Source organism: Vigna angularis, chromosome 6, assembly GCF_016808095.1.
Source record: "Vigna angularis cultivar LongXiaoDou No.4 chromosome 6, ASM1680809v1, whole genome shotgun sequence".
NCBI lineage: Eukaryota > Viridiplantae > Streptophyta > Magnoliopsida > Fabales > Fabaceae > Vigna > Vigna angularis.
The window spans coordinates 3,101,748-3,126,396 of record NC_068975.1 but is presented as its reverse complement, the minus strand read 5'-3'; the positions used below and the strand labels follow the sequence as shown (position 1 = coordinate 3,126,396).

The 24,649-nt window shown below is 32.7% G+C and overlaps 1 protein-coding gene across 1 annotated transcript; it reads left to right on the top strand.

Moving 5' to 3' along the window:
* Nucleotides 1-6,926: 6,926 nt before the first annotated feature.
* Nucleotides 6,927-17,229, top strand: LOC108343405 (uncharacterized). Its single transcript, XM_017581667.2, has 7 exons — nucleotides 6,927-7,340; nucleotides 7,918-8,034; nucleotides 8,136-8,294; nucleotides 8,370-8,531; nucleotides 8,673-8,789; nucleotides 16,233-16,340; nucleotides 16,482-17,229. The coding sequence occupies exons 1-7, from the start codon at nucleotides 7,014-7,016 to the stop codon at nucleotides 17,070-17,072; spliced, it is 1,581 nt and encodes a 526-aa protein (XP_017437156.1). The 5' UTR covers nucleotides 6,927-7,013; the 3' UTR covers nucleotides 17,073-17,229.
* The last annotated feature ends 7,420 nt before the right edge of the window (nucleotides 17,230-24,649 follow it).

Genomic DNA, 24,649 nt, shown 5'->3' with positions numbered 1-24,649 from the left:
AAGTGAATTCATTAATGACTAAACCAATGCTAAAAAGACGAAAATTTTTATAATGTAAATAAAAACTTACCCTATTTATAAATCTAACCTATTTAAAACGCTCTTTAGTTTTTCTACTACAATGAAATCAAATTCTAGAATAGATGAAGATTGAAGATGAATTATTTAACAAAAAAAAGTGAGTCTCATTAAGAAAAAATGCCTTACGTTTCTTGTGGGAACAGTCACATTAGGTTTGTCTACAAGTTACAGTTTGTGACATTCTTATTCTGGCGTTAGATTTATGTAAGGAATTACTAAAACCTATACTTTTAGGAAAGAATTTAGGAGAATAACTTCCATAATCTTACTTTTTCACTTTTCTAGATGAGATGAACACTAACATTGAAAGAAGTAGGAAGGGATAAAGAAAAGAATACAACCTTATTCACCTTGTTATTTTTAGATATTAGTTTCGTTTCATTCAAATAATTTTCTTTTACTATATAAATATCTTATATTAGTTTCGGATTCTAAAGGTTTTTTTTTTCCTTCCAACATTTACGAAATTCATATCTTATAGTTTTTACAAAAAATTAATTATGTTTAATTATTTAATGTTTTTCATACTATTTTAATATTTATGTAATTATTATTATTTTTTTACTTTTTAGCTCTATTTTGTGTAGATTCAACTTCTAGGTTTTGGAACTATTTTTAAAACTTAATTAACTATTCAGGATAAAAGGAAAAACTATCCACAGTAAAATCATAAAAGTAATTATTTATGATCATATTTTTACAAATTTAATAATACTTTTTATTTTAATTATAATTGTATAAAATTGATATCATTAATATGCATTACTACATAAGGAGATACACTATTTGATACTTTTCTTTGATATTATATTTTAATTAAACAAATTTACTTTTAACAAATAAAAAATAATTTATTCACTCAATAAAAAAATAATCTTTCTTTATTTTAAATTAATTTAATAAATTTTCCCTTTAATTTTTTTTACATAAATTTGTAATATTACTTTTAAAAAATTACATATATTATTTAGTACTATTTTCAATTAATTATTCATAAAAATAATAAAAGTATAAAATTCATAAAGTTATATGTATTTTAAAAATTATATTATTTTAATGTAATAAAAATATTAATATATGGAAACAAGTGTATTTTACCAGCAAATTAACTAAGGGAGTTATCTTCTTAATTACTTTTTTTAGACAAATTTTATCATTTAGATTTTATAATTTTCTTTTCAAATTTAATTAACTATAACAATAAAATCATAAAAGTTATTTACTTATGAAATATTTTTATAATTTACTTTAATAATTCTGTTTTTATTTCTTTTATATTATAATATAAAAATAGACACATATATGATAGTATATTTCTTCTAGTATATATGATATCTTTTTGATAAAATAAATAGATTGTTTGAATAATATCCATAAAAATGCTATATACATAGAAACATTTAATTTATTTTTAATGTATACAGTACCTATAAAAATAAAATTATTAGTTAGTGTAACAAACATACTAAAAATAAAAGTATTTTAAATTTTGTGATAAAATTGGAAGGATAAAAGAAAATTAGATATCTATCTATGACACGCACAAATTTGAAAAATGGTAATGAAACATGCTAAAATAATGGAATCAAATAAAATTTCCAACTGACCATAAATATTACAATTTCAATATGAATTTTGTGAAATGAAGAAAATTTATCTTTAATACGTAATATTAATGTCACTTGGAACATAAAGAATTTTTTTAAAGAAAATAAAAAATTAATTTAATAAAAATATATAAAAACTAAAATAAATAAAATCTTAAATATAAAAATTAAATTATTAATTAAATTTTTATTATTTGACTTGAAGAGAGGATGAAGACTTCCTTTCATCTATAGGTAGATATTAAGTTTCGTTTCATTCAAATAATTTCTTTTTACTATATAAATTTTTATTTTTTTCTCTTAATTATTGTTGAATATTCATTAAGTTTATTCGAATTTTAAAGGTTTATTTTTCCTTTCAATATTTACAAAAATAATAAAATTTAAATTACTACTTAAATTTGTATTCTTTGATTTAAAGATGGAATGAAGCCGAAATTCTCAGTAACTAAAGGAAATCCGGCTGGGACTGGGAGGCCGCAAGTAATATAAATGTGAGAATCTGTCATTAGCTAAGCAGGCTCACACATTACTACACATACATCTAAAAACAAAATAATATATTAACAACTTCAACTTCATTTATTTTACCAATCATCTGTTTATATTATTGTATTATCTATTATAATAAAATTATTATGTGATTGAATTAGTTACCAAAGTTTATATATAAACAGTAACTACTTAGTACTTTAGACAGAGTAACAATTGTGGTATACTATTCCACACATTACAAAAGTGAATAAAGTTTTAATATTGATATTGAAAAAGTACACATCTAATAACTTTTTTTTGGTGAATTTCGAATAGGTATATATATCAAAGTAGAAATACATTCAAAATTTTCTAATAAAAATATTGTGCTCTTTTGTCGATATTTTAAAACTCTTGTTGCTTATATGTGTTTTTATTTGCAACTCAAAAACCTTATAGAGATTTTATTTATGGACAGTTGAACTCTGAGGGAGAAGCCGCAATTGAATTATGTGAAATGAAGAAAGTGCATCTTGAAGATTTACCTAATATAAGAAGCTTTTTCTCGGGAGATATTGTTAAATGGTCATCCTTAGAGAATTTAGTGTTGAATAACTGTCCCGAAGTGAAGCTACATTTCACATTAGCAAATAGACCTTTACTCATAGTTTGTGATATATAAGTGATCAAGATTAATTTAACCGATTAAACTATGAATATAATAGATTAAATTTTGATTAACTTTCAAATGGTATCAATTATTAGAAAAGATAAGCTTTATATGTTAAACCGAGAGGGGGAAGAGAGCAAATTAATTGGTTTTAATTTTTTTGAAATTTTTATGAATTCTTAAAACTTGAAATCAATAATCAAAGATAAATGAATCAACAAAGATAAAGAGAAAGAAAGATCAAAACACAACAATCTATATTAGTTTGGCTATCACAAGCCTACATTCAGTCTTTCTTCAATAACCTTATTTGAAGGGAATTCTTATTTGAAGGGAATTCATTGTAATGATTGAGTATACAAGAATATAATGGCAATCTCTCATTTGCACTCCTCTCACCACTCAAATTCAAAATAGTAAAACAAGAGATGAACACACTCAATCTCTTACTAATACAAGAGCAATCTCAACTCTTCAAACCTGGCTATCCCCGCACAAGTACACAACGCACAGATTGTTGGTGAATCTAATCTTTAACACACTCTCCAATTGTAGATTGAATCAGAACCAATGTAGTCCAAGTCTTGAAAGAATCCTTGATTTGTAATCACTAAATGAAGTTTTGATTCTCCAAGAATGTTTCTTGAAATCACTTGTAATCAAAACTCAACAAGAATGTTAGTATTTGAAAATTGTAACGTTATTGAAACAGGTTTCAAGTCACATATATATAGGATTTTCAAATCATGTGGTAGAATAATCAATTATGTTAATTGCATAATTTGTTATGCTTCGCTTTCTGTTTTAACATATTATCTTATATGTGTAATCAATTATTTAAACACTTAAGCCTATTACTGCTTCTTTTAACAGTCTTAACAGATTAGGCTATTTATGTAATGGATTTTTTTGTTTTAATCGATTATCAAACTTATGTAATCGATTATATAAACAATTAACCAAATCAGTCATTTATTTGCCAACTTAACATATTATCTCACTTATATAACAAATTATGGCTTTCTACCTATTATTTACCTTGTATAATCGATTATAACTGAGTGAATCACCCATTCGCTTTCTAAGTATTCTGGCTAAATCTAACATATTATACACTTTATGTAATCGATTATTTAAATCAGAAACTAGATTTTTAATCTGTTTAAGACATGATTTACCCAAACTAGACATTCGATTAACGATATGAACTATTAGAATAAAGAACCATACGTTTGGAACCCACTGTCCAAAAAATAGCTTGATCCAACCGTGAATGACTTCACAATGATGAAAACACTAGTGTAGATTTCATGAAATTTTCAAAAACAGAGTTGTTGATGCAGGCTGATTTTTTTTTTGCAAACAGAGTCTCTCTCTTCAAATGACTCTAATATACCCTACTAATCTGATCCAGCTCCACTAAAACAAAGTGAGACATAATGGTCCATATTATTGGGCATATTCTCTATATAGGAAGGAGCCCAATAACCCAACACTTACGAACATATATTTGCATTGAATCCCCCAGACATCATAATTTTGTTCTCCATTAGCATCAAACCCTTTGTTGGAATAACCCCCAACAAAACATACATAATACATTCATACATAAAACTCATAACAAATATTACATAAACCCTTTGTCCATTCATACACAAACACTTATCCAACAATAACCATAAATAATCACAATCATATACACATGTATCAAAACAAGGATTACCAATCAAGATAATCAAAAACACATATAACATACAATCATAAACAAACAAAGGTAAGTTTCTCAATACATTGGCCAATCATAAAGCTTTATTTACAACCCTAAAACACCACAAATATTCTTTGACACTAAGAGTTTTCCATTGCTCTTTTTTTTTTCCAAAATGTGAACCTCCTCTCTTTCTTTGTTTTCTCTTTTTGATTTAAAGTTTCTAAGGTTTCCAAACCACTCCTTGATTAATTACTACACCAATTAAATAAAGGTAAAAGACTATTTTGCCCTTAAACAAAAATATAAAAATAAAAAAATAACATATAATAATTATATCTTAACAAAAATATAAACTTAAAAACACTAATTTCCAAACAGCCTAAATTCTCAAAACTAATCACCTTTCACCAGGTATCTAAAGTCTCTCCAAATTTGTGTAAGAACACTTACTAAACATTAACGCAAACTTAACTATTATGCCATTTTAAACAAAATTAGAATTTAATTGAATAAAACAATATTGAAAAATAATTAAAGATTTGATTTCAATAAAAATCAACCTACTAACTAAATTTTTAAAACAATTGTAAAATAAAAAAATAAAAATATTTAATTTCATAATTATTTTTTTTATAAAATTGATTTTATAATTTATTAATAATTTTTATTTCAATAATTATAAGTTCTTTTATAATTTAATAAAAAATTTGCTGTATAGTAAAAGAAATGACACAATTGAATGTTATGAAAATATAAATGTAAGCGTAAAATATTATTAAAATTTATATGAAAGTGATAAACTTTATACACTAGAAAACTATAATACAAATAATTTTTAATTAATTTTTATAATGCTATAATTATATAATAATTGCCAACTTTACTATTATGCGATTTTAAACAAAATTAGAATTTAATTGAATAAAACAATGTTGTAAAATAATTAAAGATATGATTTCAATAAAACAAGTAACCTACTAACTAAACTTTTAAAAAAATTATGAAATAAAAAAATAAAAAATATTGTTTTATAATTATTTTTTTATAAAATTGATTTTATAATTTATTAATATTTTTTATTTCAATAATTACATGTTTTTTTTTATAATTTAATAAAAACTTTGCTGTATAGTAAAAAAAATGGACACAACTGGATGTTAAGAAAATATAAATGCAAGCGTAAAATATTATTAAAATTGATATGAAAGTTATAAACATTATATACTAGAAAACAATAATAAAAATAATTTTTAATTAATTTTTATAATGCTATAATTATATAATAATGGCCAACTTAACTATTATGCCATTTTAAACAAAATTAGAATTTAATTAAATAAAACAACATTGAAAATATCTAAAGATTTGAGTTCAATAAAAAGTCAACCTACTTACTAAACTTTTAAAAAACGTATAAAATAAAAATAAAAATAATATTTATTTTTATAATTATTTTTTTTATAAAATTGATTTTATAATTTATTAATATTATTTTATTTCAATAATTGTAAGTTCTTTTATAATTTAATAAAAATTTGCTGTATAGTAAAAAAAATGGACACAACTGAATGTTACGAAAATATAAATGCAAGCAAAAAATATTATTAAAATTTATATGAATGTTATAAACATTATATACTAGAAAACAATAATAAAAATAATTTTTAATTAATTTTTATAATGCTATAATTATATAATAATAGTTAACTTAACTGTTATGCAATTTTAAACAAAATTAGAATTTAATTGAATAAAACAATATTGAAAAATAATTAAAGATTTGATTTCAATAAAAAAAGCAACCTACTAATTAAACTTTTAAAAAACTATAAAATAAGAAAATAAAATATTTATTTTTATAATTATTCTTAAAAAATTGATTTTATAATTTTTTAATATTTTTTATTTCAAGAAGTTCTTTTATAATTTAATAAAAATTCTGCTGTATAGTAAAACAAATGGACATTACTGAATGTTATATATAAATGTAAGCGTAAAATATTATTAAAATTTATATCAAAGTTATAAACATTATATACTAGAAAACCATAATAAAAATAATTTTTAATTAATTTTTATAAGTCTATAATTATATAATAAGTATAGTTGTAAAATTTTCTGAAGGGAAAAATAAAATTATAATATATATATATATATATATATATGTATGTATGTAATAATTATAAATATGTTTGATTTTATCTAGAAAAATATATAATAATATTTTTATAATAAATTATTTTTAAATATTTTTAATAATTATGGAAACTTAAAAAAAATTGGTTCATAAATATAAATAGTAAACAAATAAGTTAAAAGAGGAAAATAAAATTAGAATTATTAATTGCAATATATTAAAAGATCCTTTTTGGTTTTTAAAACCTGCTCTCTCACTTGTGTCTATCGAAACCTGACAATTCTATGTAGTTAGGGTTTGCATCCTCCAACTCTGAAGTTGCAATAGCAGAGAATGGGGCGCAAAGAGAAGTCGAAATCGAAGACAATGGTGGAGCTCGACGATGACCATTTTACCAGCGTGTCCACGCCGTCACTTGTCTTCAGCAGCGACGATGACGAAGCCAACCAAGATCTCAGCCTCAAGATCGTCGAAAAAGCCATGCGAATGCGCACAGCCAAGTGCGCCGCCCCAAGCGACGACGTTTTGCTTTCACAGACACTTGAATTGGCTGTGGCCCGAAACGTGGACGTTCCGGATGTGCCCAGCGCAATAGCTGATTCTGAAGGGAAGGAGAAGAAGAAAACAACTAAGTTGAAGACTGAGACTAGGGATGAACGTGTGAGTTTTATTCCCTGTTTGGCTCATTCCATTTTTTGAGTGAAAAGTTTGGTTTATACTATTTGTTGTTATTTTCATGTGAATTGAACTTCCTTTTGGTTTAATCTACACGCACCCATACTCTCCTTATGGTTACAACATTGTTTTAATTAAATAGATTCTGATTGAAGTGAAAGTTGGATCAACTGATAAAAGTGGAGCACAAATAATGAAATTATATGTATTGTTAATTTGGAAAAAAGTGCAATTTTTCTTTTTCTACTCTTTAATTATATGTATTGTTAATCTATTTCAGTTGAAATAAATGTTTTAAATTGCGGTTGTGATTGCAGCTTTGTCACTGTTCTTGATGTTGTGAAAAATTGTGGCCAAAGTTGATAATGTAACGAAACTATGGTCGTGGAGGCCTGAGACAGTTTGATAATGTGACCAAAGTATCTACTGGGGATCCATTTTTGAAATCTTGCCTAAAATATGTTGTTTTTCTGAAATATAATCAAATTCAAATATCCACTTGCACAACCATGTTTATGATTATGTTTGTTTGAAAAGATGTATCTTTTGTTGTTTTCTTTAGGTTGTTATAGCCAATGAACAAGAGATGGAGGAGACCATCAAAGATACTGAGAATCAGGAGTCTGCGGAAGGAGGTGCAGTTCAGACAGGCAACAACATGGTTCTGCGAAAGCTGCTTGTGAGTTGAAATCTTTCATCTGAAATGACATTTTGAAAATACTACTGTCCATGAGAAAGGAGTAGTCTGGATATCATATCACTCTGTTTCTGTTCTATCAGCGGGGTCCGAGGTATTTTGATCCACCAAACAATAGTTGGGGAGCTTGTTTCAATTGTGGCGAGGAAGGTCATGCTGCTGTGAACTGTTCAGTGGCAAAGCGGAAGAAGCCATGCTATGTTTGTGGTGTTTTGGGACACAATGCAAAACAATGTACTAAGGTATGTCTTATTACCAATTTTCCATCTTTTTATTGGTATATGAAGGTTATTGAAATTTGCATTATGCTCCTGCAGACACAAGATTGCTTTATCTGTAAGAAAGGTGGTCACCGAGCTAGAGATTGCCCGGAGAAGCATGCAAGTACTCCCAGAATCATTGCAATTTGCTTAAAGTGTGGAAATTCTGGGCATGATATGTTTGGATGCAAGAATGATTATTCATTGGATGATCTTCAGGTTGTTCTGTTCATTCTCCGACTTTTCTTTTACTGGCAAATTTGGGAAACTTTTTGGTTGAATTTGCTTAAAAATAGTGACCAGCATTGTATGTGAATTGCAAAGTCACTGACTGTTTGTCTCTTTGTTCTGTTAAATTAGGAAATTCAATGTTATGTCTGCAAGAGACTTGGCCACTTGTGCTGTGTCAATTCTGATGATGCAACACCAGGAGAAATTTCTTGTTACAAATGCGGTCGGTTGGGTCATACTGGTTTGGTAAGTTTTACTTAATGGCTTATTGATCTTGCCTCATGCCCTCTTGCATAATCTACTTCCTGTGTGACTCTCTTAGTAGGGGTACTTTGTTTGGTTGTTTCTTTCTTTCTTCCTGACTGTCATCTTCTTAATACTAGACCTGCCAGAATGTTTGCAAGATTATTTTTTTAATGGAAATAAACGTGCAAAAAGTTAAAATAGCTTGAAAATATTCAATCATTACTCTTGAAATTACTTGTTAACATGTATGCAATGATGAAAACATGACCAAAAGCAACTACATGAAGGAATGAGTCACTGTTCCAAACCTAAAACATAAATGATATCCTTGTTGAACTTCCTTTACTCCCTTCAAAATCTGAAGTTGTCCTTGCATTCTTTTAATAGCAATTTTCATGCCTAGGTAACCAAAGAGGATTCAGTCTTAAGCTATAGCACTGGGTAATATATGATTGTTGGAGAAGGGACAAATGGTCTTATATACTTATAAGCAGCAATGGCTCCTGGTTTTAAGCTCTGTACAGAGCTCAGGAAATGGAAGATTAGAACAAGTAGCCACACGACTTGCAATTTGATATTTCTAAAATAAAAAAGATTGCACATCATACACTCAGAACGGATTCATGTGCACCTTGTAATCACCACAAAATATTCCGTTCTTATATTTACTAAACAGTGTCTATGTCTGGAGTGTACAAGAAAAGGTCCAAAAAATACTTGGAGAAGTGATGATAATATTATAGTAGTCAAGTTATTAATTTTTAGTTAATTTAAGATTAAAGACAGTAAAATATGGCATCTAAGAGGACATTCCTTTACCTTTATGCTTACAGCATGGTATCAAAGCATGAAGAGATGCTATGGTGATTGTTAGATATATTATCTTCATCTTTCATTTTTAGTTAGGCTTAAAAGTCCACTTCTTAACATGATAACAAAACCATGGTTAGAATTTATCCTAGCGAGATTTGTGTTTGTTGGACATATCATTCCACCCATTAATGTTTAGTCCTACCAAGAGAAGTATATACCTCTATGTGAGAGGTTGTGTTGGAAGTCTCATATTGACTAGAAATAAGACCATTTTAGAATATATAAGGGGGTGGTGCAAATCTCACCTTACAAGCTGGTTTTGTAGGGTTGAGTTAGGTTTAAAGTTCACTTCTTAACATGATATCTAGAGCATAAGGTTCTTTTATATAAAAATTTTCGTTACCTATGTCACTGCACCCACTTTTTGTGGTGGTTGTCGTCTACGGCCATTGTCAAAGTTCTAGTTTCGACCGACATCCACACAGTTTGATTGTCTCAGTTAGGCGGCCATCGCGCCTTCAAAAACACCTTCATTGGAGCTCTTACGCACTCTAACCGCCTTTTAAAGTTATGGATTTGCTCCCTTTTTTGTCGTGTGTGGTGGCGTGTCCCGTCTCCTTTCAGGCATTGATTTAGAGCGTCGAGGTCACTCTTTTTTCTCTTTGAGGTTTGTTGTGTGTGGTGGCACACCTCGTCTCCTTTCAAATCACTATTTAAAGCGTCGATGTCACTTTTTTTCCTTTTTTAGATGTCTTGATTAGAGAATCTTGAATTTTTAGGGTTTCTCTTTGTTGTTCTGTTAGGTTTCCGATCTAGAAAACCTAATTTCCTCACAATATTCAAACACACAACAACACAGAAACAAGAGATAACAATGGATATGTATGTATTGTATGTATTTACTGCAACGAAATACAAAGATAATCCGAGAGCCTAACCCCCCTCCAAGATCCAAGACCTGTTTCTACTTAGTCAAAAGCTACCTCAATCGAAATACAGAGGTCTATTTATTCTTTCTCTCTCCCTAACAACCTAACCAATTTTCCCGCCCTTTGCTACTCATCCTCTATCGATCGGTCTTAGCAACACCATATCGTTTGGTCCTTCTCTTTCTCTCCCTTACCGCCTCTGTTCGGTATTATTATAGATATCGTTTGGACCCCCATAAAACCCGTTCGGACCCCATACTGTTCGGTACTCTTCTTCCTCCTCCTTTTATAGACTTTCCAACTCCTAACATTACCTTCCCCTTGAAGATCAACTTGTCCCCAAGGTTGAACTCAGGGAATTGCTCCTGTATGGTTGCTCGATCTTCCCAAGTAGCTCCATCAGTCCCTCCTTCCTGCCATTCAATCAAGACCTGCTCACGCTCATCTTCTCCCTGCTGGTGAATTCTTCTATCCAGAACCTTATGCGGCCAACATGGGCCCTCCATCTGCAGATTGGCTGGCAACTCCTTCTCTACCCTTTTTTCTCCTTTTGCCAGTTTTAGTTGGGACACATGAAATACAGGGTGGATCCTCGCATTCTCTGGCAGTAACAATCTGAATGGTACTTTGTCCACTTGCTGAATCACTCTGAATGGCCCATAGTACCTTGTTGCCAACTTCGGATGCATCCTTACTGGCATTGAGGATTGCTGATTTGGACGAATCTTCAAGTACACCCAATCATCCACTTTGATGGTTATTGGTTTTCTGCTGCGATTTGCCTGCTTCACCATCATGTCTTGAGCTCTCGCCAAATGGAACTTCAGTTGTTGAAGAGCTTCATCTCTTGTCTGGAGCTCTTGCACGATAGTTTCAACTAAGGTTTCTCCTGGAATAAATCTCGATAACGCCGGTGGAGCTCTCCCGTATACTGTCTCAAATGGGGTACACTTGGCAGCCTCCTGATAACTCGTGTTATACTAGTATCCTGCCCAGGGAAGGATTACACTCCAGCTCTTCGGTTGCTCCGAGTAGAAACATCTCAAATATCCCTCCGGCACCCGATTCAACACTTCTGTTTGGCCATCAGACTCTGGATGGTACGCTGTACTCATTTGGAGACTAGTTCCTTGCAACTTAAACAACTCCCTCCAAAACAAACGCAGGAATAAAGGGTCTCGGTAACTAACTATGGACTTCGGTACCCGATGTAATTTCACCACTTCTTTCACAAACACTTCGGCCATCGTTCGCGCTGTATACGGATGCTTCAATGGGATAAAGTGCCCATACTTGCTTAGGCGATCCGCTGCTACCAATATGGCGTCAAACCCCTTAGACTTTGGAAGCCTAACAATAAAATCCATACTGATATCCTCCCATACTGCTTGGGGAATGGGCAAGGGTTGCAGTAGTCCTTGTGGAGATGAGGCTAGATACTTGTGCTGCTGGCACACTAAACAGTGAGCCACGTAATCTGTCACCGCCTTCTTCATCCCTATCCAATACAAGGATTGCGCTACTCTCCTATAGGTGCGATACACTCCCGAATGCCCTCCAGTGGGGGAGGCATGAAATTCTGGCAGGATTTTTGGGATCCATTCAGATTTGGCTGACAACACCAGCCTTCCTTTATAGTGCAGCCTTCCATTCTCCAGGGTAAAAGCTGGATGCTTTTCTGGATTCTTTGTAATATTCTCCACAATTCTTCTCAGCTCTTCATCTTCTGCTACCTCCTTTATAACCTCCTGAAAATCTCTCTAGTAGGGTCTGGCTACTACCCTCAGTTCTTTCTCCTTCCCTTCGTCTTGGCCCTCAGATATTTCTTTCTCCTCTTCCCAGCTTCCATTTCCTTCCTTGACAAAGCATCTGCCACCTTGTTTGTTGTCCCAGACCTGTACATAATATCAAAATCATAGCCTAGGAGCTTGGCAATCCAATTTTGTTGATTTTGAGTCGTTATCCTCTGCTCCAATAAGTATCTCAGACTCTTTTGATTAGTGTGTACTACAAACTTCTGGCCTAACAAGTAGGGTCGCTAATGTTGTATGGCCATCACTAGAGCCATGAGCTCCTTCTCATATATAGATTTCCCCAATGATCCTTCCGATAGTGCCTTACTGAAGAATGTGATAGGTCGTCTATTTTGGGTAAGCACTGCCCCAACTCCCACACCCGAAGTGTCACACTCCACATGGAACGGTTGGGAGAAATCAGGCAGGGACAACACTGGGGCTGTCGTCATTGCTTCCTTCAATCTGGTCATTGCCTTCCTGGCCAACTCGGTCCATACAAAATTACCCTTTTTTAACATATTCGTCAAAGGACGAGCAATCTTGCCATAGTCTCTCACAAACCTTCTGTAGTACCCCGTCAACCCCAAGAATCCCCTTAGGGCCTTGATGGTTTTTGGTTCCTCTCACTCTAGGACCGCCTCTACTTTCTCCCTATCCATTTCCACCGTTTCTCCGTTATTACATGTCCCAAATACTGGATATGGGTCTTTCCAAACTCACACTTCTTCCGGTTTGCTACCCACTGCCGCTGTAACAGCATGTCCAACATGCTTTCCATATGCTGCAAATGATCTCTCCAAGTAGGGCTGTAAATTAGGATGTCATAAAAAAACACCAGGACGAGTCTCCTCAGGTAAGGTCTGAACAGCTCGTTCATGGCACTCTGGAAAGTGACAGGAGCATTGGTAAGGCCAAAGGGCATCAGCATGAACTCATAGTGCCCCAAATGCATCCTAAATGCAATTTTCTGGATATCTTCTTCCCCCATCCTAATTTGATGATATCCTGCCTTGAGGTCCACTTTTGAGAAATAACGTGCCCCCCTCAACTCATCAAGTAACTCCTCTATTACTGGAATGGGGAACTTGTTCGGGACTGTAGCTCTATTGAGGGCTCTATAATCTATACAAAATCGCCAACTTCCATCCTTTTTCTTGACAAGAATAATTGGGCTGGAATATGGACTTGTACTAGGTCGGATGATCCCCATTTTTAGCATTTCCTCAACTTGCTTTTCAATTTCCCCTTTTAGCAGGTGGGGATATCTATATGGACGAACATTTATAGGCCCAACCCCCTCTTCCAAAATTATCTTATGCACCCTGTCACGATTTGGAGGTAATCCATGAGGTTCCTGGAACACTTGCGAATACCTCACCAACATCTCTTCCAACTCTTCCCGTTGTTTTCCAGTTAGTCCTTCCTCCTTTACTTCTTTTCTATCTACCTCCACTGACCTCAAACTCCAAACGATCGTCACTGCCTCTACCTTTGTAATCTTGAGCAGTGCTTCTGGAGCAACTACTTCTCGAGCTAACTTTGGGTCCCCCCGAATAGTTATCTCTCTTCCTCCTTGCTTAAACCCCATAGTTAACTTTCCCTAGTTGGTTACCACTTCCCTTAATTTGGCTAACTAGTCTACCCCCAGTATCATATCCACACCTCCCAGCTCAAATACATAGAACTGCTCTGTGATTTCTACTTCTCCCAACTTCAACATCCTGTACATCCACCCAGAGTCTTCCTTTGTTGTCTGTCTCCCAAACTAACATGATACGTCTTGGTGTTGTCCACGTTCAACCCCATCTCCTCTACCACTCTTCTCGATATGAAGTTATGACTCGCGCCACTATCGATGAGGACCAACACCTCCTTCCCTCCTAGTTTCCCCGGTAGCTTCAACGTTTTAGGTTTCGTCAATCCCCCTGCAGAAAACGTTGACAACTCCAATGGTTTCTATTCTAGCACTTCCTTTGTTTCGTCCGCTTCCCCGTCTTCGTCCTCACCCAAAATTACCACCCTCAAACTTCATTCTGGGCAGTGGTAGCCAGGGCTAGAGGGGCCCCCGCATCGGAAACACCACCCTTCTTCCCTTCGTTTGAGGAACACCTGATAAGGCAAGTTCCTCGCTCCCCGACCTCGAAAATCACTCCCCATGGTGTTTGCAGTCTTCCCAGTACTACCCAAGTAATTTCCCTTCTTCCTTACGGAACCAACACTTTCAGCGCCTCCTGTTCGATTTGCGATATTACGACTAGTTTGACTCTTCGTCACCACCCCTGTCGGCCTACCCCAAGATGTTTGGGTTTGACTCGTGTTCCCACTCCAAGCCTTCGCTCCCCCTTGATTCTCTTCTACGTCCCTTGTGAGCCTCATCGCCACCATTAGTTCTTGCAGATCGTGCAACCTAATACGATTTCTGATGTTTTCCTGCAATCCTGCAAGAAAATACCCCATGAGTTGCTCATCGGACACGCCCCGCGTCTGACCTACCAAAACCTCAAAGTCTTGGACGTAATCCTCCATCGTTCTCGTCTGTTTGTTTGCCGCGAGTCTCTCGAAGATCGATCCTCGCCTTCTTTCTCCAAACCTCCTGATCATGACATTCTTCAGTCCTTCCCAGGAGCGGTCCCTTGCTTTCTCCCGCCAGAACCAAAACCAATATCCTGCACTTCCCTCCATACTGACATAAGCCAAATGTACTCTCTCGTTCTCCTCTACCCCTTGTATCTCGAAGAATCGCTCCGCCCGATTGATCCAGTTCAATGGATCTAGTCCTTCGAACACGGGCAACTCCACCCTCTTCCTCCAATTGAACCACTCACCTTCTCCGCTCCCAATGTCGTCCTCGCGTCTCGTACTCCTATTGCCATTTATAGACGCTTGACTGCCATCAGACTGTTCCTTTTGAGTACGGTGTCGTCCTCCCAGTAACCACATCACTTCTTAAAGATCTTGGCGTATGGCTGTCGAGTCTTGTCTAATTGCCGTTGTTTACGCCTTCATTCCTTTGGCAGCGATCTCCACCGCTTCCAGCTGGCCCTCCACCAAATTGAGCCGTCCATCAAGTCTTCCCTCCATCGCACTTCCCTCCGAATTGGATCCGGCAGGTCGGACCAATTTGTTAGGTTTCCGATTTAGAAAACCTAATTTCCTCACAATATTCAAACACACAACATCACATAAACAAGAGATAACAATGGATATGTATGTATTGTATGTATTTACTGCAACAAAATACAAAGATAATCTTAGAGTGACATGTGGCCACTAATTATGGGAGATCCTTTCCAATGAGTTCTTGACACATGGTCACACTCACATAGGTGGGACGTCCCACACTCTTGTTCACCAAGGTAGGTTAAACACTTTGACCACTTGGTCAACCTAGCAAATGGACATTCACTTTGGATCAATACTAGGCCTTGACCTTTGTTGATCCAAGTGGTCCAAAAATCCTACATTACTTGGCCCAAGAAAATAAAGAGTCCAAAATAAATCCTAGACTACTTGGCTCATAATACAAAGTCCAAGTTATTCCTATTTTACTAAAAGCTCCATGATGGCTCAAGAGAGAAATTCTAGGCCCATCTTCCACAAATAACTTCAACCCTTCTTACATGTGTTTGTCCATCATGTTTTGATGGCATTAATGGTTACTGGTGTTTATCAACCTTCTCTTGTTAGATCTATGGTTCAATAGAATTATTAAACGATAGTTGAGTCTGCAGTTGACTGAATGTCATTTTGAAGAACATTTAGGGGATTATTGTGATTAACACGTATATTTCTGTTGCTTTGTTAAAACTGTCTTTTTTTTTTCTTTTTTAAACATTAAAGATTTTCAGTTCTTGAAACTTAAGATTATAGCTAGCATATCTAAATTTATGTGTTAATCGATGCAGGCATGCTCAAGGTTGCAGGATGAGATTGCAAGTGGAGCGACACCTAGTTCATGCTTCAAATGTGGTGAAGAAGGGCATTTTGCCCGGGAGTGCACAAGTGCTGTCAAGGTACATTTTAGGATATTTTATTGACCGATTATTGTTTCTTTAATTTATTACAGCTGTTTACCTTTTTTTTTTATTGTTGGTCTTTAGTATCTTGTGGCTTAGACTAAGTAGTTTTATGGATGCTGTGCCTTTCCTCTGCAGACAGGAAAGAGGAGTCGTGACTCATCACGCACAAAAGATAAAAGATTCCACAAAGAAAATGATTACATAGGAAATAGATCAGCACCTAATGATATGGGTGTAGCTCGCAGAAAGAAACGATTGCCTACGGAAGAAAGAGGAGGCTTTTCTCTTCCCAAGAAATCAAAGAGTAGAGGTGGCTGGATGCAGGAGCATCCTGCCGAGGAAAGAGGCTTTACAACTCCAAAGAAATCCAAGGGTAGAGGTGGCTGGACAACGGAACATCCGGCAGAACATAAAGGCTATACAACTCCTAAGAAATCCAAGAGTAGAGATGGCTGGACCACTGAGCATCCTGAAGAATTCTTTCCTCCCATGGCAATGAGGAACAGCTATAGGTTTTCAGGGTCACCATATTCCAGAAGCACTGCAATTCATTCCTTTGGTAGTGGAAGTCATACTCCAGGTTATAAATCTTCCAAGGTATGGACTGATCATGATGGAACCCCTATGTCCCAAGGTCCAGCTTGGTTAAATCATCATAGGTTTTCAGCATCTAGGTTTGGAAATTCTAGTGGTGGTGGGTATGGTAGGAATTACAGCCGATGGTAGTGATCGTGCATACTGGGTTATGTCCTATGCCATTCCTTTTGTAAACTTGTAAAACAACGACGGCAAGTTTTCTAACTCAGTAATTTTCCGTTCAGTCACTTGTTCTATGTTTTACTGTGGCAATTCTTTCAAATTTATGGATGTGTTAAGTGTGCTACCCGTTGAACTTCATTATTGTTTGTACCACACTACCTGAGTCTAGGGGAACAGTCTACTACGATTTGAACGTAGTGCCTTTTTGCTCTTCTATAATTATCTTTTGAAAATAGCAAATTATTCCTGCTTTGTACCACACTACCTGAGTCAAGGCATGTTGTAACAATAATTTTTTTTACAAAAGCTGATTCCAGCATCGTCATATTCTTTCTTCCCATATCGTGTATAGAGGTTAACCGATTTGATGGCAATTTCAGGCGTATTAGGATGCTTGCAATTGATTTTGAAGTCATACTTTTACTTAGTACTAAGTTGTTACAGTTATTTCCATTTGAAGGGGTTAGTCTATACTAATGTATGAAGACGTACTATCTTTTATAATTGTTTTTCGTTTACATAATTTTTGTATGATTTTATTCTCTTAAGAATAGCATTGCAGTAGCTGCATTTGTATGTGATAACTGATGTACTGTTTGTAATGGCTGTTACTTTTTTTAACTATGTAGTAAACTGTCTTGTGTACGAAAAAAGGTTACTTGTCTAATGGTGCTCTATACTAAAACAATTGTAAAGGTGCTTGAAATAGATTTATGAAAGATTTTTTTTTTCATTTTTTATAAAATACAATAACTCTAATCCTTCAGACTATTTTACTTTTAATTCATTAGCTTATTGACAAATACTTTTTAGTAGTGATATATAAATAAATACTTTACTTTTGTCTTATCACTTTTTCTCTATATTGTTTTTGCTAATATCTAGATAACATTAATAATTTAGGTGTCTATAAACAATTTTCCAACATTTACCAAAATAAATCAAGGTTTAAGAGTTTATTTATCTTAATGTAATCCTTATTTTTGTTTTAAAAAATTATTAAATCATTGTTGTTCATTTTGTTAAATTGTTATTGATACTGTTTAAAAGATGACATGATAATATAAATGACAGGTGACATTATAAATATTCAATGTGACTGTCATGTGCTATTCAAATTGTCATGTATTATCATTGTAATGTGAGATGTCATTTATACAATCATAATATCACTCCTAAAACGATCTTACAATTAATATAAAGGAAGGAACTACGTCGACTATTTTCAACAAAAATGAAAAATACGTTGAGGAAAAAAATTGAGGAACTACATTGAATAATTCCAACAAAAGTTAGAACAAAAAAGGCCATTAACTCGTAAACTAAAGTTTCTTGTGAGTTAAAATCAATATATAATGTTATTGGTTTATGAAATAGATAGACATCTTACACTTACATATCATGGATGTGATTTCTATATAATGCTATTGATCCATATTGCTACTATGACCCCATCAACATCACCGCTATCATTGTTGTTGTCAACAACAACAACCATGTATTCTGTCTCTATTTTTATTACGAAAGGTATGAAATTCATTTTGATTGCTTTGGTTTTTTGTTCTATAATACTCCAGATTACATTAATAAAAAGAATTTCATATTATATGATGGCCTTTCTCCAAACAATCTTGAATCCAATGTGAGAAATGAATGGAGCATGGTGCGAAAGCTTGAAAATATGAGAGGTCTGTAGGTGATTGGTTCAGCTATGGTAACCATTTCATATTAGCGTGTTCTAAACATTAAAGAGGGAAATACTTTTTTATAAGGTTTGCGAAAGTCTTTTTCACATAGTCATTCAACAAAAATTGCGTCTAATCAATCATTAGACTTAAAACTTTTTCTTTTACAATATTAGACGTCGTTCTTGCTAATTATTGTAATAAATAAACAAATAATAATATATAATTCAACCATACCTTTATGTATGTTTAACCTGTTTTCATAATGACGGATAAATGATATCTTACTTTTTCTGTTGACTTGTAATTCACTTGTATAAGTGTATTTGCAGTAGGATTTTACAAGAGGATTTATCTCATAATTTATTCCAAATGTTACTTTTACCTTGTACAAAATAAGCTTTTAACTTATGAATTTTTTCTACAAGTTCGTAAATAAGAGTATTGAATCATGTATTTATAGTTTATTTGAATAAATCAATTTAAGCGAGCAAATGTTTCTAAATTTTTTTGAAATGTTTATAATAAAATATATTTTTCAAATAAAAAAATTGAAATTCTAAATTTTCATTATTAGAGTAAATAAATTACAGAAAATTAAAGAATTTTAAATTCCAGTAAAAAAAAGTAAAATTTTGAAAATTTTCATATTTTAAAATTTATATTTTGATCTTTCTAGTTTAGGTCAACATAGGTTTAGGTCAATCTAACTTAACTTGGATTAGGATATAGTTGACTCGATTTAATGTAGAATCAACCTTAATGATCCTAATTCGATGTTACGACCCAACACAGACTCAACTTAACTGGGTCAAATCTAACTTGATTTGTCTGGGTCGTAGTTGAATCCAACCTGACTTAACTTGCACTTGATCAAACTTGACTTGATATGAGTTTAGCCCAACTTGGTTGAACGTGATCCTGACTCAACTTGGATCTATATTAACTTGGCTTAAGCAGCTTAGGCCAACTTAGCTCGACTTGTACCTAGGTCACAACTTGACCCGTCTAGGTTGACTTGACTCGACCAAACCTAGACTTACTTAAATTGACTTAGGTTAGGATTAACTTGACTTAACTTAGACTTGGTTTGACAAGATTTTGACCATGCTAGGTCTAACTTGATCTTAATCAAAATAAGACATACATGTATGTAGCCTAACTTTACTAAAAGTAGGTCAAGAGAAACTCCGATGAACGTGAATTGTCCCAACTCATCTTGGACTAACCCATTTTGACCTGGGCCTAGGTTGACTTGGCTTGACTCGACTTGTTCTAGCCAACTTGACCGGCTAACGTGGACTCAACTCAACCTAGTCTTAATCAAACTATGACTAACTTAGGTCTAGCCTAACTTGGATGAATATGGCTATGTCTTGACTCAAATAAACATGGACTCGTCCTAACTTGATTGAGTGTAAGCTTGCCTCTACTCATATCAATTTGGATCCAAACTGACTTGGCTTAACCTGCACTTAGATCGACTCAATTTGGAATAAGATCGATTCTATACTAGGACATGTAACTTGATCAAGGCCAAGTCTACTTGACACAAGTATTCGAGACCAAATTAATTTGTCTTAGACTTTGACCAACTTGACTTAACTCTGGTCTAGATTAACTCACTCCAACCTTATGATCCTAAACTTACTAAATTAAAGTATTTTATCCAAAACAAGAAACTAACTAAATTTAAATTATTTTATTAAAACATTGACAAATAAATAATTTAAAACCAAATAAATTCAAATTTAATATATTTTAATATCTTATAAATTATAAATTTCTTTATTCAAAGACAATATTATAACAATAATTATTTTAATGGGATAATATTCATTAAATACTCCTTTTGATAAAAAAAATAAAATATCATGTAATAGAACAATCCCGCAAAACCCTGGAAAAGATTATGACGAACCAATTACGTAGTTGAACCATTATATTATATCCCACGGTTAACGAATAGTCTGTGAATATTAATTATTAATTAATATATTAGTTTTTGTTATCAAAAATTCAACTTCCCAATTTAACTTTCCATCAGACATAATATGTATTTTAGAGCACACCATTGATTATGAACTAAATAAATTAGGAAAAATGTAGAGATATTATCATGGAACACTTTACATAATTCATCTATTTCTTTTATATCAATTAAAGTATAAATCAATATATAAAAATATGTTTTACATTAGTTAAGTTTATAGCAGTGGTGTCTCATTTTTATTTTTATTTTCACAAATCTTACCCTCTCAGTTACCCCAATATACTCTCATTTCCATTAAGAAGGGTACTTTAACACAAAAAAATTATCTTACATTAGTTTAACATTATCTTTCACTAATATTCTTTATTATCTCTTTTTCTTTAAAAATATAAAAATATCATTTTTATTAAAACTATTTTAATGGTAATTATCGGTGTCAAACAGCCTTTTTCCTTCTATCAAAATATACTCTCTTTTTTCATATGCAAAAATTACTTCTTATAGAATCTCCAAGTTTTATTTTATTTTTTTAATTTATGATGTAACTTGTTTCATTTTTATATTGTTTTCCCTCTCTTATAAACCTTTATGAAACACTTTGTCAAGTATACTCAATTCGTATCTCTGGATGAATGTCAACACTTTTAGAAAAAGAAATTAAAATTGAAAATGAATAACCTCTTGATAAATTAAAATAATTTATATATAATTTAATTTGTAATAATTTTTAATTTTCTCAAAATAATTTTTTTAATTTATATATAAATCTAATTTAGTTAATAAAAAGTTTATTGTTCACTTTTTTTTTTCATTTATATGTGTTCATGGACAACTTTTCCCATGTCTTTTATATTGTTTTGAATGTGTTTATCACACCATTTGATTTCACCAACGGTTAGTTGATTTATTCTTGAAAATTCTTTCAATACTTAACTCCATGGCCATAAATATAACTGTTTTTGCAATTTGTTATCGTGAGGAGCTACTTTTCTTATTTAACCATTTTTTTTTGCATGTTGAGTAAATTCTTTAGCGATTATGACATATGAAGCACTAAATTAACTATTAGCACAATGTAAAAAATTTTAACGTTATAACCATTGCAAATGTTACCAACATTGGGTTTTAATTTAAGTTTCTAATTGTTATAGGAATTTTTTTTTATATTTTATAAATTTTATTTAATTATTAATTGTATAATCCAAAACCTAAATTATGTTGTCTACTTAAAACAAGATGATCTTTATCTAAAATAGAATCACTTGTTAAAGTAGGATAAGGATTGTTAGTCAACGATTAAGTATTTCGGACCTAGTTAATCTAAGTCCATCTAAATAATAATTATTTAGACTTCGGTAAATAAAACTTATTTTATGAGTATACACTATTTATTAACTGTTATATTATTATACATATTTACTTAGAGATATAATATAAGGAAATAACAAAGTTAAATATTATATAAGAAAAGAAATTCATAAACTCAATATCGTTTACAATTTATATAAGTTAAATTAAAAGTGTTCTATATATGTAATATCTTTCTAATAATTTTCTTTACACAAATTCATTATATCTTTCGAGACATCTCAATCGTTTGTTCATATTAGAAATAATGGATTTAGAAAATCTTAATAAAGAGAACAACATCTTATGAAAAAAGACTTGAGAATATTAATATTATCTTTTGGATAAAAAAGTTTTTTTGTTATGATGTTTATTTAAAATTTTATGATCTTCAATTTATATCACGTCAATATGACTTAAAATTATAATTTCAGGTATATCTTTGCAATAGAGATAACCGAACTCAATGTGTGTATGCTAATTTTTTCTTCTTCTTATTTATGTAATCCTGAGTGCAGCTAAATCATTAACCCTTTGCGTTTGGCTTCTCATATATGTGAAAGATCACATTCATGCACAAAAACTAAAGAAACGAATAAAATGTTATTGGCACAAGTGTAACGTCAAACCTCTCAAGAATAACACTCATGTTCACCATTTTTTGGGTTCACAAAATTTTCTTGTTTTTTATTTTGGTATTTGTTTTTATTCGATGTTAGTCAGAATTGTCCGCTAATATTAGAGATGACGATGTGAACTAGATTTTTTTTTATAATGTCAGATTTTATTTATATTTTAATGTTCATAGTATTTATTATTATTTTTATTATTATTGATACTAATGTTATTATTTGTTAATAGTTTGTTGTGAAGATTGTATGAAAACTTCGGATGAATATTAATGATGATTCTTGTTTCGTGTCTATTGTTAAGGTAAATAGTATAATGACTCGTTTAGGGTTTAAAAATTGTTTTGAAGTCTAAGTTTTCCATTTAATAGATTGTCGAAACAGTTTGGAAGGTACCTACACAAGACATTCTTCCAATGCTAAAGTCAACTCAGCTTACAGTTAAGAATTATCATGCAGTAAATATAAATTATCTACCTTCTTACCTCAAACTTTTATTTATAGGTTTTGGGGCGAACTTTTAATTAACACTAGCCTAATAATAACTCAATTGCGAGTAATCACACTTTATCTCTAAGTTGATCAATATTAAGGTTAATGTGTGTTGACTCATGATAGACTGATTTGCTTGGTGGTCAATCGGGTTCACTCATTGTTTGTTAAATAATCTGAGATAAGGGTGACCATTTGGTCTATGATTGACTAGACGTTCATACGGTACACAAGCTTCCTAAGCCCAAGCTTGAGTGACAAAGGGGTTTGATGTTAGACACTTAGCTCTAGCCATCCGTGAGAGGTTTTTCTCATTGGGAAGATAATTGCCTCAACATAGGCCACAAGGTTAGAGTAGGTGGCTAAAATCTTTCGAACGACTATTTAAGAAACACGAAGTGCACCAAAATCGTTCGATGTATTGGCCAACTACCCTTCGAAGTGTTTGAAAATGTTATCGTTGGGGGAAGCGCATAACGCTTTGAATCCTGCACCTATCAGAATACGCAAAGTTGGATGCTTTGAGTCGTTCAATTCAGCTTGATCCAACAACTAAGGATGATTGACAGGGGAGGATTACACATATAAATAGGGTTAAGTCTTCCCCGTTACTTTCACATTTACTTTTCATCTCTTTGCTATAGATCGATCATTCAATATATACAGGTAATAATGTCGATTGTTCAATTTTCTTCGTTTGAGGAGTCTTTGGGGAGGCGCAGTCGGGAGTAGGTTGATGGCAATCCCCTAGCTAGGTTAGACCAAAACTAGAAGGAAAACCATGGAAAAGGTCATGAATGGTGATTTGTAGAAATGATGATGTGATAGCGTCCTCCTCGAGCTAGGTTGGGCCAAAGCACGAAGATGAAGCTATGGAGGTGAAATTTGTGCGGAAGCGATGGATATGGTGGTGGGCTCACAAATTTGGTGAGGTTTTTGGTGAGTATTTGTGGTAGGATGGAGGTGTTTGATGGATCTCCGGAGAGGTTGGGCCAACTCTAGAGAAGGGTGGTTAGAGGGACCTCATGGGATGCTCTAGCCTTGACTTGAGACAAGATATGTTTGCACACATTTTGGCATAATAACATTCAAATTCATCAAGTGATTTTACAAGGAAGGAGACCCTTCTATTTATAGAGAAAGGTGTCTCCAAAGTAGACAAGAAACCCTAAAAACTATCCACTCTTAAAGAGACATGTGGCAATCCACTCTTACAAAGTTTCTCCACTCTTAGAGTGCCATGTGGCAATCCACTTTTGTAAAGTCTTCTCCACTCTTGAAGTAGCATGTGGCAATCCACTTTTGCAAAGTTCCTCCACTCTTAAAGTGCCATGTGACAATCCACTTTTGCAAAGTTTCTCCACTCTTAGAGTGACATATGGCAATCCACTTTAGTAA

Bases quoted from the DNA above. Each gene is read 5' to 3' on its own strand.
- LOC108343405 (XM_017581667.2), top strand. From the start codon at position 7,014: ATGGGGCGCAAAGAGAAGTCGAAATCGAAGACAATGGTGGAGCTCGAC. The intron at 8,035-8,135 runs GTGAGTTGAAAT...CTGTTCTATCAG, and splicing joins TGGTTCTGCGAAAGCTGCTT to CGGGGTCCGAGGTATTTTGA. The intron at 8,295-8,369 runs GTATGTCTTATT...ATGCTCCTGCAG, and splicing joins ATGCAAAACAATGTACTAAG to ACACAAGATTGCTTTATCTG.